The 24723-nt window shown below is 34.6% G+C and overlaps 1 protein-coding gene across 6 annotated transcripts in view; it reads left to right on the forward strand.

Moving 5' to 3' along the window:
- The window catches only part of DIAPH3 (diaphanous related formin 3), a 507090-nt gene that overhangs the window by 284386 nt on the left and 197981 nt on the right, over window positions 1-24723 (forward strand). For all 6 annotated transcript variants that reach the window (XM_055244170.2, XM_055244171.2, XM_063618797.1 and 3 more), the window contains one exon: window positions 11759-11998. In XM_055244170.2, coding sequence (XP_055100145.2) covers window positions 11759-11998 — 240 coding nt within the window. The remainder of the gene's footprint in view (window positions 1-11758; window positions 11999-24723) is intronic.

Consider the following 24723-nt stretch of genomic DNA (forward strand, 5'->3'; position numbering starts at 1 on the left):
TGCATCATTCATTTGAAATACAGCCTAAAGCATTTTGTAGTTATAAGCAAAAAGGTCTCTTATGATTTAGCACTTTGCAAACAACATTGTTTTAAGGTTGCTTTTAGATCTGACTTTCATCTGGTGCCTAGGAATCATTTTCCTGTACTCTTCAAATCTCATTATGAGGTTTGAGATTTGCTTTACCTATACGCTTGTAAGACTATTTTGGAAACATCATGGAAAAGAGGAGGCTGGACTTACGGAACTAAATCACTGAAGTTAGGCAATTTTGTTGCAGTTGTGGCTTAAAGTGAAATTATTGTAGATATGTTCTGATTCATTTGCACTTTTATGTCATGCTCTTGAAGGTACTGTTGTTTCTGAAAGGGTCCATAAAGTTCAGTTTTAATAAAGTTGAGTAGATTCTGTATTTTTCTAGTTAGTGTGCTATCTCTGTTGATACAAATGTGAAAATTTGGTGAAAATAGGTTATATACATACTATTTACATAGCCTCAAAACGGCTCCTCATAAACTATTAATTATAAAGGAAAGAAATAGTAATTTAACATTGGAAAAACTTGTGGAGAGCACCTTGTACATACATACATACATACGTACATATATGTATATATGTGGAGAGGAAGAGAGAGAGAGAATATGATAAATTAAGTGGAGCAATATGTGGACAGCATGTTTAATTTGGGTACAGGATTTTTTTTTGTATTTTAAAAGTGGAAATTATAGTAAAAAGTTGTAAAAATTATGATGACATCAACATCAGAAAACTTAAAAAATGCTTAGGAATACATATAACAAAACATATATAAACTGCTAACAATGATAAAACTGGACAAAATATCCAAGTCAGCTGTTTTCAGACAGTGAACAACCAGTAGAGAAAAGCTGTAGTTCTTGAGAGAACAGAAACTTACAAGTTTCATGAATACTCAGCCTTTGGCTTGGTGACAGTTTTCCAGTTAAATCACAGAGATTTGAGTTCTAGCAGAGAATATAGTTCTCTGAGCTGAGGAGGCAAAGATTAGAATTTATGGCAGTGAAACAGCTGGTATCTACAAGGCAGAGCACTAATGGGGAAGGAATTGTGCAGAAAGGAACTCCAGTAGTCGACGTGGGTATCTCCCTTGTGTCTGTGCCTAGGAGCTGGAGGGTTCATACACTGAGCAAGACTAGCCAGATAGCAGCTGCTACAGGGTGAGAGTGGAACAGAGATACTAGAGGTTCAGCTTTGGACTTCTGGCTCTGCCAAATTACAGAGATCATCTTAACATTTCATTAGCATATTTGTCATTCAATCAAATAAGGAAAAGCTGGTGCTTTAGGAAGTAGGGCCACACCCTAAAGACCTACTCTAGACCCACCCTAATAAAACCTATAGCACGTCTTGACGAACTCCCCAGGGAAAACAGTTTGGAGATTGAGTTTCACTAAGTTAGAGGGTCTAAGAAAACAAATCTTACTTTCCACAGAGCTACACTAACAAAGTTTATAGTGAACTGTACAACTTAAGATGATCACCCAGTGATTGATTTGACTGCTAAAATAAGAACAAATAGTTTTCAATGGGATATTACAGAACTGAGAGTGGTTATATGTAAGTAAGTATTCAATATTGAATGCAATATTGAATTAAAAATTAAATAATAATAAAATGGGATGTATTGTCAAGAAAAGAAGTCCAAAATGGCCCAGGTTTTGGATTTCACTTGCAAAGACAAAATATGGATACTATAAATATGTTCAAAGAACTAAAGCAAATGATCTTCAAAGAATTAAAGAAAAACATGGCCATAATTAAGGAATATTTGCAGGGAAATGAGAACTATAAAAAAATTGCTATATAGAAATTATTGAAAAGTTCAATAACTAAATTAAAAATTTTAGTATGTGGGTTTAATAGTGCATTGGAGCTGGCAGGGGAGTCAGTGAAATTCCAAGGCAGTTTTATAGTGATTATTTTCTCTTAGTTACGTAGGAAGGAAGACTGAATAAAGTAATAAACAACAGGTATTATTGGGTAGATATCATTCAGTCTAAAATACCTGTAACTGGAGTCCCCAAAGGATAAGAGAGTAAGATTGTGGGTGACAAAATATTTGAAGAAATAATGGACAAAAAAGTCTCATTCAGTGAAAAACATAAACTTAGGGTTTAAAAGGCTCAGCAGATCCCAACCAGGATAAATATAAAGAGAAAAAGATATCATGGCACAGCCTAGTAAAACTGCTGAAAACCAAAGAAAAAGAGAAAATGACAAAAGTATCTTGAGAGGAGGAAAAAGATAAAAGGCACAGTACATGTAGGAAAACAAAGGTAAAAGATTTTGCTGGCTTCATAGAAGTAATAGATAGAAGTCAACAGAAGAGTTTAAAATGCAAGAAGCTCAACAGAAAGGTGTTAAAAAAAATACCCTGTAAACTCAGAATTCTCTATCTAATGGATGTCTTAAAAAAAAAAATAAGGTGACATGAAGACATTTTTAGTATTATAAAAGCTGAAAGAGTTTGTGACAGTCATACCTACCCTACCAGAAATGCTAAAAGTTATCCTTCAGGCAAAAGGGAAATATGCCAGATGGAAACTCAGATCTACAAAAAGTAATGAAGAGTACCTGAAATAGTAAATAAAACCTTTTTTCTTAAGATTTTTTGAAAGAAAATTTGTAATAAAAAACATTGCATAACGGGGTTTATAATTCCAATTAGATTGATACATTAAGATGTATTAATCCTAGACAAACCAGAGAAAATATAAAAAGAGGCATAGTTAAGCCAGTAGACGAAATAGAATACTAAAAATTGCTTGACCAACACAAAGCAGAAAAGGGATAAAAGAGGTTGTCTTGGTCTATTTTGGCTGCTGTAACAAAATACTATAAACTGAATGAATTATAAACAACTGAAATTTATTTTTCACAGTTCTGGAAGCCGGGGACTTCCATGATCAGGGTGCTGGCTGACTCCATGTCTGGTGAGGGCCCACTGATTTCTGATTCATATATGTTGCATTTTGTCTGTTCTGAGATGGTGGAGGGACAAGGCAGCTCTCTGGACCCTCTTCTATGAGGGTGCTAATCCCATTCATGAGGACTCTGCCCTCATGATCCAATCACCCCCAAAGACCCCTTTCTCATAATCCCATCAACATTTATGTTTGGTGGGACACAAACACTCAAACATAGCAGTGGAGAAAAAGGCAGAAAGGACATATGGAAAACAAATAGTAATAAAATAAGCACATGAAAAGTATCATGGGTATGTGTATTTCCAAGAAGGTATCTTTCAAGGCGAACTATATTATAAGAAATAAAGTATCAGTATACAGTAACAAAAATAATAACTCGCCATGAAGAGATAATCATTTTAAATATGTATGCCTAAAAATTGAGCATCAGAATGTATGAAGCAAAACCTGGGAGAAATAAATGGAAAAATATACAAATTCTCAATCATAATGAGATTTTAACACTCCTCTTTGAATAAATTCTAGAAAAAGTGTACAAAAAAATCAGTAAATACTTAGAAAATCAAGATACTTCTATCATCCAACTTGTTCTGATATTTATAGAACACTATCTACAACAACTGCAAAATACACATTATTTTTAAACACATATCAAATGTTTACCAAGGTGGACCATATGGGAATATAAAATAAGCCTCAGTAATTTTCAAAATATAGATATCTTGCAGGGTATGTTTTCTGTCTATAACAGAATTAAGTTAGACAACAACAATAATAGAACATCTACCACAGTCTAAAAATTGCATAACATAATTTAAAATTACTGGTGGGCCAAAGAAGGAATTATTTTGATCCAAATGAAAATGAAGCACTGAAAAAGAAAACCAAACTCTCAAACTACTGGTATCAGGAATCAAAGAAGGGAATCTACTACAGCAAAACTAGAAACTAATATAATATATAAACATAGATGCAAAAGTTGTCAACAAAATATTTTTGCATCAAATATTGCTGAACTTAATAAGGAGAGTATGTTATGACCACATGGAATTGATCCCAGGAATGCAAGATTGGTTTTACACTTCAAAATTAATTAATTAGCCATATTATCAGATAAAAAAATACAAGGTAATTATGAGAAAAATCATAATTACCTAAATACATGCGAAATAAGCATTTGACGGAATTCAGTCATTTTTTATGAAAAAACTCAACAAACTAGAAATAGAAGGAAACTTCCTCATTTTGATAAAGGACATCCATGAAAAACCTGGAGTTATACTCAACTTAACGGTGAATGATTAGATGCCTTGTCTTTTATGGTTGAGAACCTGGTAAAGGTGTCTATTTGCATTACTTCCTTTCAGCATTATAATGTACTAGTCTGTGTAACAAGAAAACATAAAAGATGAATACATTAGAGGAAAGAAAGTATACCATCTTTTTCTTTTTTTCAGCTGACCTAATTGTCTATGTGAATTGAGCAAGGTCATAGAACACAGTCAGTGTACCAAAAATAGTTATTTTTTTCTACAAACAGCAAAAATTTAAATGTAATTAAAATAATATTATTTACAATGTCATAAAAAAACTAAAAATACTTTGGGATACATTTCACTTAATATATGCAGATTTTCTACTGAAAACTATAAGGTATTGCTGAGAGAAAGGAAAGAAGTTGTAAAGAAATGGTATTTATTATGCTTATAGACTGGAAGAGTTGGTATTGTTAAGATTTCATTTCTCCCTCACATGACCTAGGAATTTCACACATTCCCAATCAAAATGCCAGCAGGTTTTATTAAAGAAATTGACAAATGATTTCTAAAATTCATATGACATGCAAAAGACATAGAATATAGAAAACCAATTTTAAAGAACAACAAACTTGGTGGACCTAAACTACTGATTTAACATCAAGGCAAAAGTTTTGGCTTAAGGATATACAAATAAGCTTTCTAGAAGGTTAGAAATAGACCCAGAAAGATACCATCATTTGATGTTCAGTGATGTTCTTTGTATCAAATGGTTTTGTAAAGTCTATACATCTTGGGGACTAAAACGAATCTCAACTCCTGCATCACACCTCACTGAATAATTAGAGGAATGGAGTATGGACCTAAACATGAAAAGATAAAAGATAACTAGAATAAAACATAAGTTGGTAAAGGGAATATAAAATCATATAACCTACTTTGCAAAAACAGTTTGGCAATGTTTCAGGTTAGGTATACATTTGTACTATATTTTTTACTAATTTAACAGAAATGAAAACACTCACAAAAGTATTAATAATAGCCTGTATTAGTTTCTTAGGGCTGCCCCCACAAATGTCTATGATCTCGGTGGCTTAAAACAACAAGAGATTTATGCTGTCACATTTCTGGGTCCAGAAGTCATAAATGAAGGCATTGGCAGGGTTCCTTTCTTCCAGAGGCTCTGAGTGAGAATCTGATCCATACCACTCTGCTAGCTTCATTAAGCTACTCACGATCCTTGGCGTTTCTGGGTAGATGTATCACTCCAGTCTAGGGCTCACCCCAAATCCAGGATGATTTCATCTTGAGATTCTTAATTTAATTACGTATGCTAAAACTGTTTCCAAATATGATCACATTCAAGGTAGCAGAGGTTAGGATTTAGACATACCTTTTGCGGGTCTCTGTTCAACTCAACTCACTACGTAGCTCCAAACTGGGGTGGGTTGGGGGGAAAGTCCATCATCAGGAAAGTAGACACACAAATTTTGGTATATTCTTGCATGGAAATCTATTAATAAAAAGGAACAAAGTACTGAATTATACAACATGTGTATAAATCTCAGTCATTTATTTAGTAGAAGAAGTCAGCTATATAAACTGTTTACCGTATAGTTTCATTAATATAAATTTCAAGAACAGGCAAAACTAAGGTATAGTGATTGATATCAAAACACTGGTTTTCTGCGATGGGATGGGGATTGTCTGGAAGTGGGCATGAATGAATTTAAGACACTAATATGATTCTGGGGTTTATGCCAGCTTTTTAATTCAAGAGATATGAAACTTATGTGTTAAGACTGTGTGCTGAGACTGCCAAATTAAATTGGAAGTCTCTTTGTTCTTTAGCTTTACCAATCATAGCTTTACCACTTGATGATCCTGAGTATCTTCAGAACTCATTTGGACCTCCTGTGAAATCCTTAGTGATCCAGAATGGATAAGGATTTATAAACAAAGGCGCAGCGGTCTCTGATGTCTATAGCCAATTGTTTATTTCTTGACTAAGTGGAGGAATATACATTTTAGCCTTTTAATATTTTTGTACAAGCCTTGGCTTTACCTTTCTCCTATGAAATATATAAAAATTATACCATATGTACTTTATTTTTGTATAGTTTTCTTAAATAACTTTAGCATAGCAGCTTTAATATCATAAGAGTATATTTTAAAAACAGTTTTGATATTCTGAGTATTACCTCAGGCATAAGTCACTTGGATAACTTTTTTTTTTGAAGCCTTTCTCCAGCTGAAATGAACTTGTGTTTTTTTTCTGAGAATTCTAGAGATCGTGAACATATTGGTCTGTTAACAATTAAAGATATTTTTTATATCATTAGAAAAATCAAGCTCAAACATTTTTTCCCTAGTGTCTTAATTCTGTAATGTATTAGGTCACACTACTTTCTCAAAGTACTTTCTCTTGTCTTTCATAAAACTGCATTTGTTTTTTCACATTCTTCTTGCTTATCATACCTCTCCCATGGAGAACTGAAGAATTAGCTAATAGGAGAGTATCAGTGGAGAGTGTAGTATAGAGCAGCAGTCCTCAACTTTTTTAGCACCAGTAAATGGTTTCATGGAAGACACTTTTTCCACAGATGGCAGGGGGATGGTTTTGGGATGATTCAACCACATTACATTTATTGTGCATTTTATTTCTATCGTTACATTGTACTATATAATGAAATAACTATACAACTCACCATAATGTAGAATCAGTGGGAGCCCTGAGCTTGTTTTCCTGCAACTAAATGGACCCATCTGGGGGTGATAGGAGACAGTGACAGATCATCAGGCATTAGATTCTCATAAGGAGCATGCAACCTAGATCTTTTGTTTGCGTAGTTCACAACAGGGTTCTTGCTCCTATGAGAATCTAATGTCACTACTGATCTCACAGGAGGTCAAGCTCAGGTGGTAATGCTAGCAATAGGGAGCAGCTATAAACACAGATGAAGCTTCACCTGCTCGCTCAGGCCTGCTGCTCACCTCCTACTATGCGGCCTGTTTTCTAACAGTTACTGGTGTAGGATCCCTGATGTGGAGAGACAACAAAAGTAGATCTGAAAAAGTATTAAATATTCAGCACAATAGGAGGTAGTTGGGTATATTAAGGAGGAAGGTAAGAAATATTGAGATAGTACAGGTGGCAGGCAGAGCTCATTGCAGGGTGTTACTTGATAATTACTGTGAAGAAATTAAAGTTCATTCTTACTTACTAGAAAACATAGCAGAGGAAGCTTGAGTTCCAAATGGTTTGTAAATTGTGGTTCTTAATTTCCACATTGTGATGCTCTGAGTGGTAAGGACAGTTGATTAGCAGCAAGTTAGCTCTAGGCCTGGGTCCTACTAGCCAGGTGACTTGAAAGAGTTATTTCACCTTCCTGAAGTGCTTTTCTATTATTTCTTATAATGTGATATCTACAAAGTATATGAACTAATGCTTTTAGAGTATTATAAATTAAGACTGAGGCCAGTAACTTCCCATTCAGCAGGTTACTACACTGTTAGAGAGTTAAGTGAACAGTGAAGTTTCATAATGACTTCAGGGAAGAATAAAAAATAATAAAAAATAAATCCTTTTGAGGTGTGCCTTGTTAAGTCTGCATAGTAGGACGGGGAAAAAAACATCTGACAACCTTTATTTATAAAAGAAAATGTATAAAGAGAACTAGATAAGGTGTTAAAGTTGGTGTAAAAAATGATTTTTTTCCTTATAGAATAATGGATAAAATTATATGTGAAAAATATAACCATAATGAGATTATGAGAGATTACATCTTCCTGGAGACCTTTCCGACTTTCTACTCCTTAAGACAGGCAGAAAGAATTCAACAATAAGGGCTACAGGGGCAGCTGCTATGGCTCCTGTGCCGCTCACAGCACTGAATGGGGCCCAGTCAATACTTGTTGGTTCATTGATTTTTCTAAAGGTCTTTTTACGTTGTTCCCTCTCCAACAAACATATATTGCCAACAAACAAAATTTTGAAATAAAATTACCCTTAGGGTTCTGGATATTGCTTCTTGATTTTTACCAGTCACTGCTTTTAACTTCTCTTCATTCTGACATATGACATCTGTGTATGGGGAGGTTACAGGTGTACTGCTCCCTGCCTTCAAGAAAAACGAGTGAAATCAATGTATTTTTCCTTTTTTGGATTGATCTTCAGATTACATCTCATTATTGTCAGATTTGGGTTTCGTGAATTTATATTGCTAAGACTTCATAACAATAGATTTAAAGGATAACTGTAAAAATGAAATTCTAATTTCTTCTAGCATTCTAATTATTAACTAGCTTACATTTTATGTTTATTGTTCATTTACCCTTTCCTTCTTCTCATTTTTAAAAATGACTTTCTGTTGCCATTCAGAGTATTATTTGAGCACCATAGTTCATTTCTGCCTTCTACTTAGACAAGTCAGTTTAGTTTTCTTAGCAGGAAAACAGAATGCAAATCCCCAGTGTTGATAGAATATGAGAAGTGGTGAGGATGCGGAAACATTTGTCGGGGTTTTTACATATACCTATATTTTCCCCCTTCTTAACCTTTTTTATTTGATTCCACCTGAAGAAATAAGGTTTGATTCAAATAATGAGGAAAAGGGCTGGGCTCAGTGGTTCACGCTTGTAATCCCAGCACTTTGGGAAGCCCAGGTGGGTGGATCATTTGAGGTCAGAAGTTAGAGACCAGCCTGAACAACATGGTGAAACACTGTCTCTACTAAAAATATAAAAAATTAGCCGGGCGTGGTGGCTCGTGGCTGTAATCCCAGCCACTCAAGAGGCGGAGGCAGGAGAATTGCTTGAACCTGGGAGGTAGAGGTTGCAATGAGCCGAGATTGTGCCACTGCACTCCAGCCTGGGTGACAGAGTGAGACTCTGCCTCAAAAAAAGAAAAGTAAGCCTTCTGTTATTATCATAGATTCCATGATTTAGATCTTGGAACATTAACGTTAAATGATATTTTGTTGTTAAATAAAAAGGGCAACCATTTGGCCTAGAGGTCATCATATGGCTAAATAGTGAACTAAAGACAGGCACCATCTCCAGGTGACCTTTCAAGTTCCTTTCCCACTCAATAATTTTATTTATTAAAACACATTTACTCAATAATAGTCAAATACTGACTATTTCTTCCAAAAACTTGGAAGAAAGAACAATAGGAAAAGGACATCTAATTTTTTTTAAAGTGTTGTTCAAAGCTTTGTTTTTAGGTTACCTTTCCTGACTTTGCCTTGTCAGGGATTTTCATGAACTTGTAGCACTTTGTTCTGCATTACATCATAGACTTACTCTATCTTTTCAAGGTACCTGTCCCTAGTGCCAGATACACTCATTATTCATACAAATCTAGGTTATATTTTTCTAGGAGAATTAATTACTTTATGCTGGCTACATATGGTTAGCTTGTCAGCAGGAAAGCTTTAACATATTTTGGGGTGGTATAATGTAGGCATTTAAGCAGTCTCTTTTTTCTTCCGTGCATGAAAGTAGTAGTACGTTAATATATGTTAGAATTAATATATTTCGTAATACAAATGTTTTGCATAGAATACTGGAGAATTTCTTCTCATATTTACTGCAAGTACTTGGCTTCTTAATAATGAGTAATGGCACTTACTGAAAACAGTGATGCTATGAGCCCATTATACACCTTCAGAATGGCCATAACTACAGGTACTACATGTGAGTGCTCTTTTGTATGTCTGACTGCTCTAAAGGACATATTAAGTGTAATAGAGCATTATTCATGTTACCAATGTCATATGAACATCTTCCTTTTGCGATGGTTAAGGATAAAAAAAATCCAGGCAAGTGAACCCATCTGGAGACATATAATATATTTTAAGACAAATGTCTTTGTGATAAGTGATCACTGCTTAAAAAGAACAATTCATGCCCAGTAAGAATCAACATTCTAATAGTATATCTCTTTGTCTCTTTATAATTTTATATCACTTAAACTTACTCTATAAACTTTTAATGATATTTCTTTTTCTTCTTCTTTTTTTTTTTTTTTTGGTCCTTGTTGAACTTACGTTCTTTATTTTTCCTAGACAGTGGAATATGAAGACGTTCCTTAAAGTGCCTTGTAAAGTAGACTTCTTATTAATAACTACATTAATTGAGCCCTTAGAATCTTGATTGTATATGCATAACCATTTAATTTGGCAAGGGGCTGGGGAGAAAGCTAAGTATAAATTAGATATTTATATTATTTGAAAATGGAACTTTTCGTTCACTATAAGGCTTTGGTCTATATGAAAATATTCTCTCAGAGTTGTGTACAAAGAACTAATTATTGCTCAATTTTTGTCAGATGAGTAAGCTGAGTTATGTTTAGTCATTAAGGCAGTGTCTGTAATATGTTGGAGTCTAATAAGCCTTTGTCTAGTATATTTTAAGTAACGGTCATATTATATTATGAGCTGATAGCTTTCTGTGTACCAAACAATCATGATTTTCATTATATTTGGCACCCTACAGGCTTCATATAGCATTGTTTTTTAGCCTTTCCTTTACAGTCTGTGACTAAGAGAAACAGTCCCTATTTTAACCTGTCACTGCTTTTTTTTCTCACCTTGCCTTAACCTGCTTTTGATATTTACAATAGTTGTCATAGTTCAACAATTTTACTATTACCGCCCCTTCAGTGCGTTTTAAGTCCCGAATCCCTAGTGCGTTTGGTCAAGGAATTCATATCTAGCTTAATATGTGGTATGTCTTCAGCCTACAGCTAAGTGATTATTTCCTGCATGTGTGTTGATATAACACAGGAGTAAGGATAAAGGCAGGAACCTGCCCTTTTGTTCTTTTAGACACCTCCAGTCCCCCACATTCCCAATAGAGAAACCTAGAGTCCCAGACAGGGTTAACTTGGCATGTGATAGATTTGTGGGTTTGCACCGCTTCTGCCTGCTACTACTCCCATGTTTCCTAACTCCGATTCTGCTAATTTAGTATGTGTCAGGAGTCATTCTACTTTCCTGTGTTTCTGAAGAAAGTCAATTTAGTACAAATTGGGACCTATTTACTCTCCCTCTGTCTAACACATACTGTTAGTCAGCAGGGTTTCTGAGGACAGCAATTGCTATTTGAAGAAAACAAACCCTCTTTAGACTTTTCTGAATGTCTTTTAAACATGACCCAGTATATTGCAGTATTGAACAAAAATTATTCAAAATAATGACATGAATGCCTTGTAATTTGTGGCCTATGTATCTTGTTACCTTTTTAGAATTTAGTTTAAAAAATGCTTACTTCATTGCTTAATTAAATATTATCATTTAATTAAAGCTTTCTTTTCATTGAGCATCTAAATTGTTAATTTGGGTTTTGAGGGATGACTCTGGATTCCTTACAAAAACAAGCAGGCCTTTTCTCTCTTCCTGCTATCAGTTTTAGGAGACATATTTCTTCTTTGGTACTGTCATACCAATAAATCATCCCAGATTACTTGCAGTCGTACAGTACCAAAGTATACCATGCATTTTAAAGGAAATCTGCTGTTTTCTTTTCAATCAGATGAGCAATGTGAAGAGACTACAGCCACGGCTCAGTGCTATTCTCTTTAAGCTTCAGTTTGAAGAGCAGGTGAACAACATCAAACCTGACATCATGGCTGTCAGTACTGCCTGCGAAGAGATAAAGAAGAGCAAAAGCTTTAGCAAGTTGCTGGAACTTGTATTGCTAATGGGAAACTACATGAATGCTGGCTCCCGGAATGCTCAAACCTTCGGATTTAACCTTAGCTCTCTCTGTAAAGTGAGTTTGTTTTTTAAAAACACGTATTTGCCTGAACACTTGCTCTTAAATGTCAGCCCTGATTGCATTATTTAAATATTTTTTATTTTGATGTGCTCATTATCAAGAACTTGAACTGAACCATGAACTCAAACCCAGAGTAAACTGAGCTAATTTACTCAACCTCTGAACTAAACCCAAATATTAATTTTCTTCAATCTGCAAATCCAATTCAAGGATTTTATTTAATAACAAAATTATATCATAAACCTATGCTTTCTCAAACCAATGAAATGGAACATCAAAATATTATTAATACTGACTCGTACTTACTCAGTTCAGATACCTGTATATATATTGAATATTGCTTAGGATTGCCATTAATATTTTTACCTTTAACTATTTAAATATTTCTTTGCATTGCTTTCATAAGCAGACTGAAAGGAGAGAAAAATGATATATATAAAGGGGAAATTATTATATTGGAAATATATGCAACTCAGATATTATTGATTTTGAAGTGTTTCTATTTAAATATAATTTTAGAGGGCGTGAAAATGGAGTAAGTTTAGAGCCTTTTTTTTCTTCTGTGTCTTTCATAGGTTGAATTTCCTTACAGCAAATATATTCAATGTTTTTTAAAACAGAGCTCTTTCCTGAGGAGTGGGCCAAAGTAATAGGGCTTTATTGATCTGCTTACAACAAATTCCTCTCAGTTACACATCAGAAGAAAACCTTTTTCTTGTTCTTGACCTCGTAACAACCACACTCCCTGATTAAGGAATTTGATTATTGCTATTGCCAGCTAGTTAGGGAAGGTGAAAAACAAGTTCAGCTTTACCTATAGGTTTACTGCATACTTATTCTATTGGGGCTTTCATGAATTTTCTTATATAATTTCCCTGTCCTAAGCCTCTCATTGCTATCAATGCCTTGTGAGCGTTTCCCTTGCCCCATCTCCATTCTTTTATTTTCCTCTCTGTTTTCTTAGGCAGCTGGGTTTGGTGAAGATCCCTAGCATGGGCAATGCAATTCCTAAAACACATCCTGAAGACTTGGCACATCTCTCGTGGGCTTACTCAGAGTGAAGTCCTGTGCCAGATGCTTTGCCAGATTCTGTCTTTAATGTATGTGATTAATATTTACCTGGCATACATGAGACTCATATTTTCCACATGTAAACCATTAATTATGATTAAATGCTTTAATGAAGCCACATACTAAAAGTTATGGCAGCAGAGTTAAGACAGAGAGCCTAGCTCAGCTATGAGAGGGCAGTTAGCTATTCAGAGAGAAATGGGAATTTAAGCTGGATCTTGAAGGATGAGCAGATGTTCTGTGAGAGGAAAAGGCATTCTAAGCAAGAGTCAGCAGCTTCCATAAGGGTTATAGCTTGGCATGTGTGAGTACAGTGAGTGGCCTACTACCTTTGCAAACTAGATGGGAAAGGAGTGGGGCTGAGATTGAGGTGGTAAATTGGTCTAGATTGTAAAGAGCTTTGAATATCCTGCCTAATGATGGAGATTTTATGGAGTCACATTCTGTAAGGCAAGTAATATGATCAGATGTTTTGTAGCAAGATATGTCTTCAGCAGTATGGAAGAAGGTTAAGCTGCATTGTTTAGTACTGTTGCCATTAAACATATATGGCTACTTAAATTCAAATTAGTTGAAATTTAAATAAAATTAAAAACATAGTTCCTCAGTCACACTCGCCACATGTCAAGTGCTCAGTGTTCATACCCGTTGGCAGCATATATATGGCACATTACCATCATTGCATAAAGTTATTGGACAGCGCTGGGTTAGAGGGTTACATTGAGGAGGTATTTGGTGTTTGGTTGACATGTAGTGTGAGACCTAAGAGAGCAATAGAGGAAACCAAACTGAGAAGGTAATAGGAAAGATGGTATGGGAGGTGGCAGAGAAGAGAGAAAGGTCAAAGATAATTCCTAAGTATCTACCTTAGGCAACTAATGGGAGATATTGCTACTGGCATGTTTGAAGTGGTTGCTCAACAGAGAATGAGATCAGGGTTTTTTTGTTGTTATTCTACTCTTGTTTACCTCAGTATCTTAAAGGGCATATGATTGAAGCTACCTTATTCAATTATTTGGCAAAGGTTTGAGTGTCCACTAAGTAACTATCACTGTGCTTTGAGATGATGGAGTTCCAAGCTAAGCTAACGGCAGAGGGGTTTGAGGTAGAATGTAGTGGGGATGTAGGGAAGTACACAAATTCAGGGACATCTGAGGAATTGTCAAGGTGTGCTGGTTATGAACTTGGAAGCTGAAGGAGAAGGAGGCAAGCAAGAATGGCAGATTCAGGCTTTCCCTGAGAAGGAAGGCAACGTAAGAAAAACAGGGTGAGGGGCAAGATAGGGGAAAGTTAAGTCCACAGCCACACATGTACTACAGTCTTTCCTCGTGCAAAAGTGTCTGTGATCCTCTTTAGGTTTTACATCTCAAAATTATAGTTGACTCACAAAAAAACTGGCTGCATGCTCTTCCTCATGTCCTTATGCCTTCCTCTAAGGAGAGCTGTTGACAGGAGACTAGGTCTGATTAATGAGGTAGGATAGCCTACTGCAGTGGTTGGTATATAGTAAGTACTCAATAAATAGCTGTCGAATGAATGAAACTTGTCATAAGACAAAAAGTAGTGTCTTATGTTTATTTTGTAGTTGAAAATAAATAGACATCCTCTCACTGAGATAGAATCACCGATGCATAGTAATTTTTAAATCTTTTACAAATGCAATATAGCTGTTATTATTTTACTACAGTTAGTCAGCAAACTAGTTAATCTGTCTGCAGATAAAGAGTGACTTTATTTTCATGCAATGATACTGAGTATTTTGATCATCCCCCTTAGGAGCCTTCTGTTATGGAAGAAACAAAATAAATACTACAACTTCATGTTTTTTATTAGCCTACATGTCAAGTTGAAAGCATATATTGAACAAGATGATATCTCATCATATTTGTTATCAGAAGTAGCAGCTTGATCTTTGACAATTGTGATTGAATTTTCACACTGAGTATAAAGCATTTGGTTTGATGATAAGCTCCTACACAAGGAATTCCATATATATTTGACAGTAGAAAGACAGGGAAGTATTTTAATCTGTTAAAACATGCTGGGTAATTATATGACATTTAACATTTTATATCCAAAATCCTTACTTTTAAATGCCCTTTATGAATTTAACTCAAGTATGAAAAATTCATGAAAATTCATATTAAATTAACATTGCATTGTTAGAAATAAGAGCATGAATACTTGAGTTTCATGTCCATTATAGTTTAGTTTGGGGAGCTGTATCATAGCTTTGTAGACATTTGTAGTCAGGATGGCAATGAATAACTATAATATCTCTGGATTCGAGAGAAAAGGATTTGCTTTCTTATATCCCAAAGATTTGATGTGGCATATGACAAAAAAGTAAAATATGACATATAAGGTAAACATAACTGAATTTATGATTAAGATCTAAATAAAAATTGAAGTTGCTGTATAGGTGCTTGACTTTTTGGTGATCAAAGTGATGTGCAAACTTCACTTCATGAGCGAAAATAGTGTTTTCCCTGATTAAACCTTCATAAGAAATTTTGCGTATGTATCTTTACAAAAGGAAAACATGTTGAATAGTGTTATAAACAACAAATGAGTCAGTTTCATCAGGAACTTTTTTTGTTTAGAACCATCTCTCTTTCTCCTCCTCTCTTCCCGTCTCCCCCAAAATATGTATTCTGGGCCTCTTAAGGACCTAGCACCCCACGCGAACCCTCATGATGCAAAACAAAATGTACGTTTCAGTCACAATAATGCTACTTCTAGTTTAGTTAAAATGGTGTAAGTACCTTGCTTTCTGATGGCTTGACTTTTTAAAAGGATAAACCTTGCAGAAATAATGGAGGACTGCCTGTCATTAAAAAATCCTCCAAATATAGTACTGAACTTTAGATAAAAAATGGATAATAGGCATTTTGAGATTATATTAATTTTGAGAGTGGGGGGACTGCTGTTGATTAAGTGGAAAACATATCTTTAGAAATTAAATTGGCAGATGGTAGATGCTTATCTGACCAAAATGCTGACCTAGAAAAGTTTGTATCTGGTTAGTGTCAAAGATGTTTCTCCAAGAGACGTGTTGATAGGGCCAAGTTCATTTTTTTCAAAGGATTTTAGGTAAAGAGTAAATTGACCCAACCATCAAAGTTCAACACCATATTAAAATATGTGAGATAATTTTGACTTGTAAATTTAAGAAGATGTTACTAATCCACATGTAATAGCTATAACATGTGTTTAATAATGTTTACTAATGTCTAATAAGATGTATAATTTCTGAGTAACAGATCATTCTGATCAATATAACAGGATGATGCAGCTCTTTGTTCCAGGTGATTAAATCAACTGACTTCCTGTATTGGGGTAATAGATATAAATTTTGAAGGAGTTTTACCACGTGTAATAACTAGTTTTTATTAGTATTTATGCTGTTATTCTTTGGGAAAATTGCAGAAACAAATAACTATTGATCCCACTTTAAATTTATCCATACTGTCACTTTGTAGGAAGCCTTCTGTTTTCTATGGCAGTAGAATATCTAATGAGTTCATCTCAAAGTTGAAGTCATTGATGAATACATGGTAATGGGGCTATGGGCGTTGAGGATTTGGTGCTAAGATGGTGAGGAGGTGGCAGGCAAAATTAATTTTTCCTAAATTCTCTTTTCTAATGCATGAATTTTTTATCTGATTCTTGATATTCCTTTTATAAGCAAAAAGTAGAAAAAGTAGAGTAACTTCATCAGAGCTGTGATGGGGACAATTAAAACAATAGAAACAGCAACAAACATTGAATTCTCATATTCTTTAATGTTTCCACCAACCCTAACGAGACACTTTACAAAACTGTGACAAATGTCTTTCGGATGACATTGATTAGCAACCTGGAGTACCCTTTAAGAAATACTGATGCCACAGTCCCCACACCAGTTCAATTAACTTAGAAAGAATGGATGTGGATCCTGATTGGTGGCATTTTTAAAGCCACTTCCTAGGTGATTTTAATACTCAACTTGAAAAGTGAATCACTTGGTCTTCTGCCCTACTTTCATATCCCAGAGTGGAAAATCCCTGACTGGTGGTCTGGAACCAAAAGCACATAGGAAAAAATGAAAATTAACCAACACCAAAGCCACGACAAAAACGAAACAACTATATTTCTTCACTTAAGAATGAGTGGTGAGGCCAGGCACAGTGGCTCACGCCTGTAATCCCTGCACTTTGCGAGGCTGTGGCTGGCCTATCACCTGAGGTCAGGAGTTCAAGACCAGCCTGGCCAACGTGAAGAAACCCTGTCTCCACTAAAACGACAAAAATTATCCAGGCATAGTGGCAGGTGCCTGTAATCCCGGCTACTCTATTCATGAGGCTGAGGCAAGAGAATCGCTTGAACCCAGGAGGTGGAGATTGCAGTGAGTCGAGATCACGCCACTGCACTCCAGCCTGGGTAAACAGAGTGAGACTCTGTCTCAAAAAAAAAAAAAAAAAAAAAAAAAAAAAAGAATGGTGAAAATATTTTCAAAAATTGCTGCTTTTCCTCTCATGCCAAGCTAAACATTACTCTGAAAATGAAAACTTTGAAAAGGAGCGTGAATTTCAGGCACATGGTGGAACTGAAATAAGTTGAAGGCCTGTTTCTCGAGCCATTTTACAAGTCTCTAGCTTGTACAGGTAGAGTTTCAGTGACTATAAAAGCATGAGACAGGATACCTTTGCCTATTTCAGGCAGTTTGTATTTTGCATACCTGTCACACTCACACAAGTTAATACTGTGAGTCGTTTTTGTGAAAGTTTGATCCCTATGTATCACTTTTTCCTTTATGAATTTATTTTTAAGCAAGATCTCTGCCAAACAAATCCCTTGTTCCATTTGCATTCAGGGTATTTTGGGAGGGATTTTTATTCTTTATTAGGTTGGCAAAATTATACCAGTAAATTTTGGCAACCTTTGAAAGTAAAGCAATTATGGGCCAAAGACTTGCAAATAACAAATGCCATTCTTATTCTACATGCAGCCAATTAAATCACAGAAATACTGATTTCCAAAGCAATGTGAAACTATTTAGAATGCTTAACCGCCTTCGACTCATTTATTAACACATTTAATTTATGACATTTTCTAAGAAATATTTAATTGGCTTTTCTAAATAGCGTTTTTGGTAAATTCTTTTCACCTCACCTTTGTTATTCAATTGCTGTTAAATGTTGTAAATGAGAATGATTCTTTTAATAGAATTATAAAAGATAGAGTGACTTTGCTCAGGCTCAGCAAATAGGCTGCTTGTGTGCCTTCATCTTCCTGCTCTCATAGCAAGCATAGCTTCTCTATCAAACTACCCTTTCCCCCAAACACCCAGCCTCTGAATCCTCCTCAGCATCAGGCTTATAGACAGCTACCCCATCAGAGATAGCACTGAAGGTGAATATTACCATCCCTGGTTTAATTCAGACTTCACTTTTATATATTTTATAAATGAAACATAAAAACCAGAAACAAGACACTCAGTTCCTGATACTCTAAGAAGTGTCTTACCTCTCCTTTATCAAGGGTCTGCATTGTTTCTACATTTTTGGAATCCAAGACAAAACATGCAACATTATTATCCACATAGTAATACTTAGCCATTGGTACTTATGAACATTTGTTCTTGGGGGGAGGGGAGAGGATGATGATGAAATGTGTCATAAGTGGCTTTGAACTATGGTTCCAGCATTGGGAGGTACAGAATCCACCACCACCAGAACAAACTGAAAAGTATCACCCGAGATATATCAGGCATGTGTTGTGTTAAGTCCATTAATGTAAAGTTCAGAAGTTTCTGTATTTTTTTTAAAAAACAAAAACATCTCATTTAAAATTATTCTGTTTGATCCACTTATATGAAACAGCAAAATGAAAATACAACTTATAAAGTTTTGTTGGATGCAATAAAAGCAATGCTCACAGGGAAATTTGTAGCATCAAGTGCATATACTAGAAAATAAGAAAGATCTAAAAAGAATACTCTTTAACCTTAGGAAACAAGAAAAAGAAGAGCAAATGGACTCTGGAGTACCTAAGACAAAGAACTAATATATACTAGAGCAGATATCAATGAAATTGATACAGAAAATTAGTAGAGAAAATCAAACCCACCAATATCTGATTGAGTCTTTAAAAAGATCAATAGCCAAGCTAACCAAGAGAAAAAGAGAGAAGATACAAATTACCCATATCAAAAATGAAAGAGGGGCTATCATTACTGATCCTATGGATGTTAAAAAGATAACAGAAGAATATTATTAACATGACCAAGCCTACAAATGTGATAACCTAGATGAAATGGACCTTGATAGATGCCATCTACCAAAAGTCACACTAGAGGAAATGGATAATCTGAGTCTATTAAAGTACTTGAATCAATAATGAATAACCTTCAAAAACAGAAAGAACAAGGCTCAGATCGTTTCACCAGTAAATTCTATCAAACATGTAAGGAAGAAATAATTTCAATTCTCTAAATCTGTTCAAGTAAATAGAAGGAGAGGGAACAATTCTATACATCCAGGCTGGGTGTGACATTTGAAAATCCGTTAATATAATCTATCACCATCAATGAGCTAAAGAAGAAAACTCACCAATAGATGCAGAAAATGCATTTGAAAAAAATGTAACATTCATTAATGAGAAAAATTCTCACCAAATTAGGGATAGAGGGGAACTTCCTCAAGTTGATAAAGAACATCTACGTAAAATCGACAGCTAGCATCATACTTAATGGTAAGGAACTAGATGCTTTTTCCCTAAAACTGGAAACAATGCAGGTGTGTCTTCTCTCACTACTACTCTTGAACATTGTGTTGGAAGTCCTAGCTAATACAGTAAGACAAGAAAAGTAAAAGCTATAAAGATTGGGGCAGAATAAACAAAACTCTTTCTTCATAGATGAAATGATTGTCTGTGTAGAATGCCCACTCCCTGCAAATTGACAAAATATAAACCTCCTGGAACTGTTAAGCAATTATATCAAAGTTTTAGATTATGAGGTCACCTAATTTAAAAAGCCAGTGGTTTCCTGTATACCAGCAATGAACAACTGGACTTGGAAATTTAAAATAGTATATCATTTTCTTAGTAACAAAAACCATACATAGCTATTAATCTAACAAAATACATACAAGATCTGTATGAGGAAAACTACAAGGCCAGGCGTGGTGGCTCATGCCTGTAATCCAAGCACTTTGAGAGGCCGAGGCGGGCAGATCACCTGAGGTCGGAAGTTCAAGACCAGCCTGACCAACATGGGGAAACCCCGTCTCTACTAAAAATACAAAATTAGCCGGGTGTGGTGGCAAATGCTTGTAATCCCAGCTACTAGGGAGGCTGAGGCAGGAGAGTCGCTTGAACCTGCGAGGCGGAGGTTGCGGTGAACCGAGATCCTGCCATTGCACTCTAGCCTAAGCAACAAGAGTGAAACTCCGTCTCAAAAAAAAAAAAAAAACTACAAAACTTTGAAAGAAATCAAAGAAGATCTAATAAAGTAATAGACATTTCGTGTTCATAGAAAGCATGTCTCAGTATTGTTAAGGTGTCATTTCTTCCCAACTTGATCTATAGGTTCATTAGAGCCCCAGTGAGAGTTCCAGCAAGTTATTTTATGGATATTGACAAAATGATTTCAAAGTTTGTATGGGGAGGCAGAAGACCCAGAATAGCTAACACAATACTGAAGAAGAAGAACTAAGTTGGAAATCTGACACTCCATGACTTCCAGACTTAGTATAAAGCTGCAATAAGGAAAATATTGTGGTATTGGCCAAAGGAAAAAAAATAAAAATAATTTAAAAATAATGGACCGGAATAGAGACCCCAGAAATAGATTCGTATAAATATAGTCAGTTGATTTTGACAAAGGAACAAAGGTAATTCAATAGTGAAAGAATAGTGTGTCTTTTAAAGAAAAGGTACTAGAACATCTACATTTAAAAAAAAAAAAAGTTGCCAAACCTAATATCTTTCACAAAAATTAAAAATTTATCATGGACCTAAATATAAAATGCAAGATTATACAGTCTATAGAAGATAAGAGAAAATCTATGTGACCTTTGGTTTTATTATGACGTTTTAGATATAACACTAAAAGTATAATCTATGAAAGAAAAAAATTGATAAATTGAACTTCATTAAAATTTAAAACTTCTGTGGCAAACAGTTAAGACAATGAAAAGAAAACAGGCTGGAAGAAAATCTTTCCAAAACATATACCTGATAAAGGACTTTTATCTAAAATGTACAAAAACTCTTAAAACTAAGAAAATAAACAACCCAGTTTAAAGAAATGATCAAAAGATGTGAAGAGATACCCATCAAAACGTATAGGTGTCAAGTAAACGTATGAAAAGATATTGAAGGGATTAAAATATGCTATTCTGGTATATTGACTATTTAAAGATACTTGAAAAACAGCAGGTGTAGAAAGATCACTTTGACCTCCTTGCTATTTCTTTAAAGCAGAAGATAACATTTTCATGCAAAAGATGGCCTTCCCGTACCAGAAAGATGCAACATCCTTAATCGTCAAGAACAAAAAGTCGCAACAAAGAGAATTTTTTAGAGGCCTTGTTAAAAGTAATTTCCCACCTAATGTAGTTGCTTCTTAACAACTATTCTTTGCCCAATCCAGTATATGGGTAACTGACTCTATTTCTTTCAGTCTTCATTCCTTTGATGGCCTTTGTGCTACAGAAAACTTGCATTACACGTTTCTCCTGTTAATCTATCTCACGTCAAATTAAATTGTCAGACCAGGAAGGACCCTAAGAGGATGGAGTTGTAATTTTTCTGTCCCTATAATAGTCAGCAGCAGATGTCATTAAGGAATTGCAGACTAAAACAGTAAGACACCACTGCATATGTACTGGCATTGCTAAAATACTAAACACTGACAGACCAAGTGCTGGTAAGTGTATAGTACAACCTTCATTCATTGCTAGTGGGAAAGCAAAATGTGGCTCATCAACTTTGGATAACTGGCAATTACAAAGCTATACGTAGAACAAACCATCCAGTAATCACACTCCTGGATGTTTACCCAAATGAATTGAAAACTTAAGTCCACACAAAAACCTGCATACAAATGTTTACAGCCATTTTATTCATAATTGCCCGAACTTGGAAGCAAGCAATATGTCCTTCAATAGGTGAATGGATAAACTGTGGTATATTCATTTGGAATATTATTCAATATTAAAAATAAATGATCTCTTTAAGCCAAGGAAAGACATGGAAGAACATTAAATTCATATTGCTAAGTGATAGAAACCAGACTGGAAGGGCTATGTACTGTATGATTCCAACTATGTGATGTTCTGTAAGTGACAAAAGTCTAGAGACAATAAAACATCAGTAGTTGCCAGGGGTTCTGAGGAGAGGAAAGAAGGAAGGAATGAATAGGTGAGACACAGAATTTTTTAGGGTGGTAAAACTATTCTGTATAACACTGTAGTGATGGATGAATAACACTGAGTTTTTTATCAAAACACACAGAACTGCAGAACACAAAGAGAGAACCTTAATGTGGAAACTAGTTAACAATAACGTGTCAATAGTGGTACATTACTTGTCACAAATGTGCCACACTAATGTAAAATGTTTACAACAGGATAATTTGTGTGTGTGTAGGGAAGGGTATATAGGAACTCTGTTTTCTGTTAGTTTTTCCTGTAAAGCTAAAGTTGCTCTAAAATATAAAGTCTAAAATATAAAGTTAATTATTAATAAATTTTAAGGGTTAAAAAACCTTTAATTTAAAATTAATGTATTTGGTCAATTTGTATAAACAATCTAAACATGTTAACTTTCTAAGCACTTACTCCAATTTTTGTTAATTGTTCCCATGAGAAATTCTTGTTATTAGATTAAGAAATCCGTGCTCTAAAATAGCAGTTTAGTTATATAGCTTTGGCTGGACAATATTGGACTCCAGTGAGTTTTCTGAAACTACTCCAAACAAGAATATTTTTAAAATTTTTGACATATGTTACTAAATCATTTTCCTGGAGGTTTTACTGATTTGCACATGCCTGCAGTGGCTTTCATAGACTGGCACTGTGAAAGTGCCAGTCTCACTGCAACCCTGCCATGACTCGTTGTTCTTGGTGAGAGTTTTTGTTAGGTGGAGATTGCTGATATAGTTGGTGAAGCAGTATCTTGTATTTTTTTTTATGTCTTTGATCATCCGAGTTTAGCATTTTAAAAATATATTTGTATTCTAATCATATTTGTTCCCTTGCAGATTGTTTATTCTAGTACTTTTTCCCATTTGCCTGTTAGGAATGTCTGTTTTCTGATCTCTCAGTACTAAAAGAACTGAAAATAGTCCTTTTTTATAAAGAACATTGAGCTGCTTTATATCTTTTGCAGGAAAAGGGGGGCAGTATGAACAGAACAGTGCAATATAATAGATAATGTAGTGTGCTAAACTTTTACTAAAATGCACAAATGCTTTCTATATAGAAGTTTCAACACTCACTGTAATTCAAGAGAAATGTGTTAAAAATATAATTCAGAGAAAGTGTGTGGGGATATGGTAGCATATTATAATTATGGAAGTCCACATTATTTAAAGCACTTTCTTGGTCACTTAATGTTTTAATTCTCATTATCATTTTAAAATGAAAATTAAGTAATTAATATAAATTGTTTTTATATATGAGTGCCATAAGTAATTTAATATTTATGTGCCTTAGTATCTAATTTATGTAATATCAATTGGTTTCTATCTTTAAAATTATTAAGAAAGTTGTATTTTAGTATTAATGGTTGTGGTTATGGCAGTGGCATAAGCACCTCGGGCTTGTTTTGTTTTGTTGTTTTTTTTAAGAGCCAGGTCTCACTCTGTCACCTATGCCGGGGTGCAGTGGAGAGATTATATAGCTCACTGCAGTCTTGAACTCCCAGGCTCATGCAGTTCTTCTGCCTCAACCATCTTGTTTTATTTACTTCAAGATTTTCATTGCCATTTATATTGGAGTGATACTCAGTTTTGTTTTGAAAAATTTCATTAGCACAATGATTATTTAAAATATATATTTAAAAATATTTATACATATAAATAAATATATATGTAAATAAAGCAAGAGCCCATCTCAAATACACACACAAATACACACCAGGCACACACACAAGAACATATACATACCAGAAAACAATATCCATTCTATAATGGTGGTTGGTTTTATTAGTGAATTTGTACTACCACATTGACTTTTTGAGCTTTCTATCTGAGCAACTGTGATATAGTCTTTGTTAGTATGTCTTCATACATTGATTTTCATGTGGATACCTTTATTTTTAGAGATGCTATTTTATGCATAGACAATCCACTTTATTCTGCAAAAGATTTGAGGTGGGATATGATGCTATTAAAATATAGTGGTATAAATCCATTGAAGGTTAAACTTTATAGATACCTTTTTCTTCAATCATATGATATTTTGTCAGCAGTAATCCATTAGAAATATATAAAGAGTTGCTATTTGGTTGATATGATTCAGATGGCATTTTATTTATTTTACAGATAAAACAATAGAATGTTGTGCTCTTAGAACTAGAAATGACCTCAAGGGAGTGTGGTGTCTGTTTTTAGATGCTTTCCAGGCTAGAATTAGCAGGTTAAAGGGTGCTAGTATTTT

This window comes from Symphalangus syndactylus, chromosome 15 (genome assembly GCF_028878055.3).
Source record: "Symphalangus syndactylus isolate Jambi chromosome 15, NHGRI_mSymSyn1-v2.1_pri, whole genome shotgun sequence".
NCBI classification, from domain to species: Eukaryota; Metazoa; Chordata; class Mammalia; order Primates; family Hylobatidae; genus Symphalangus; species Symphalangus syndactylus.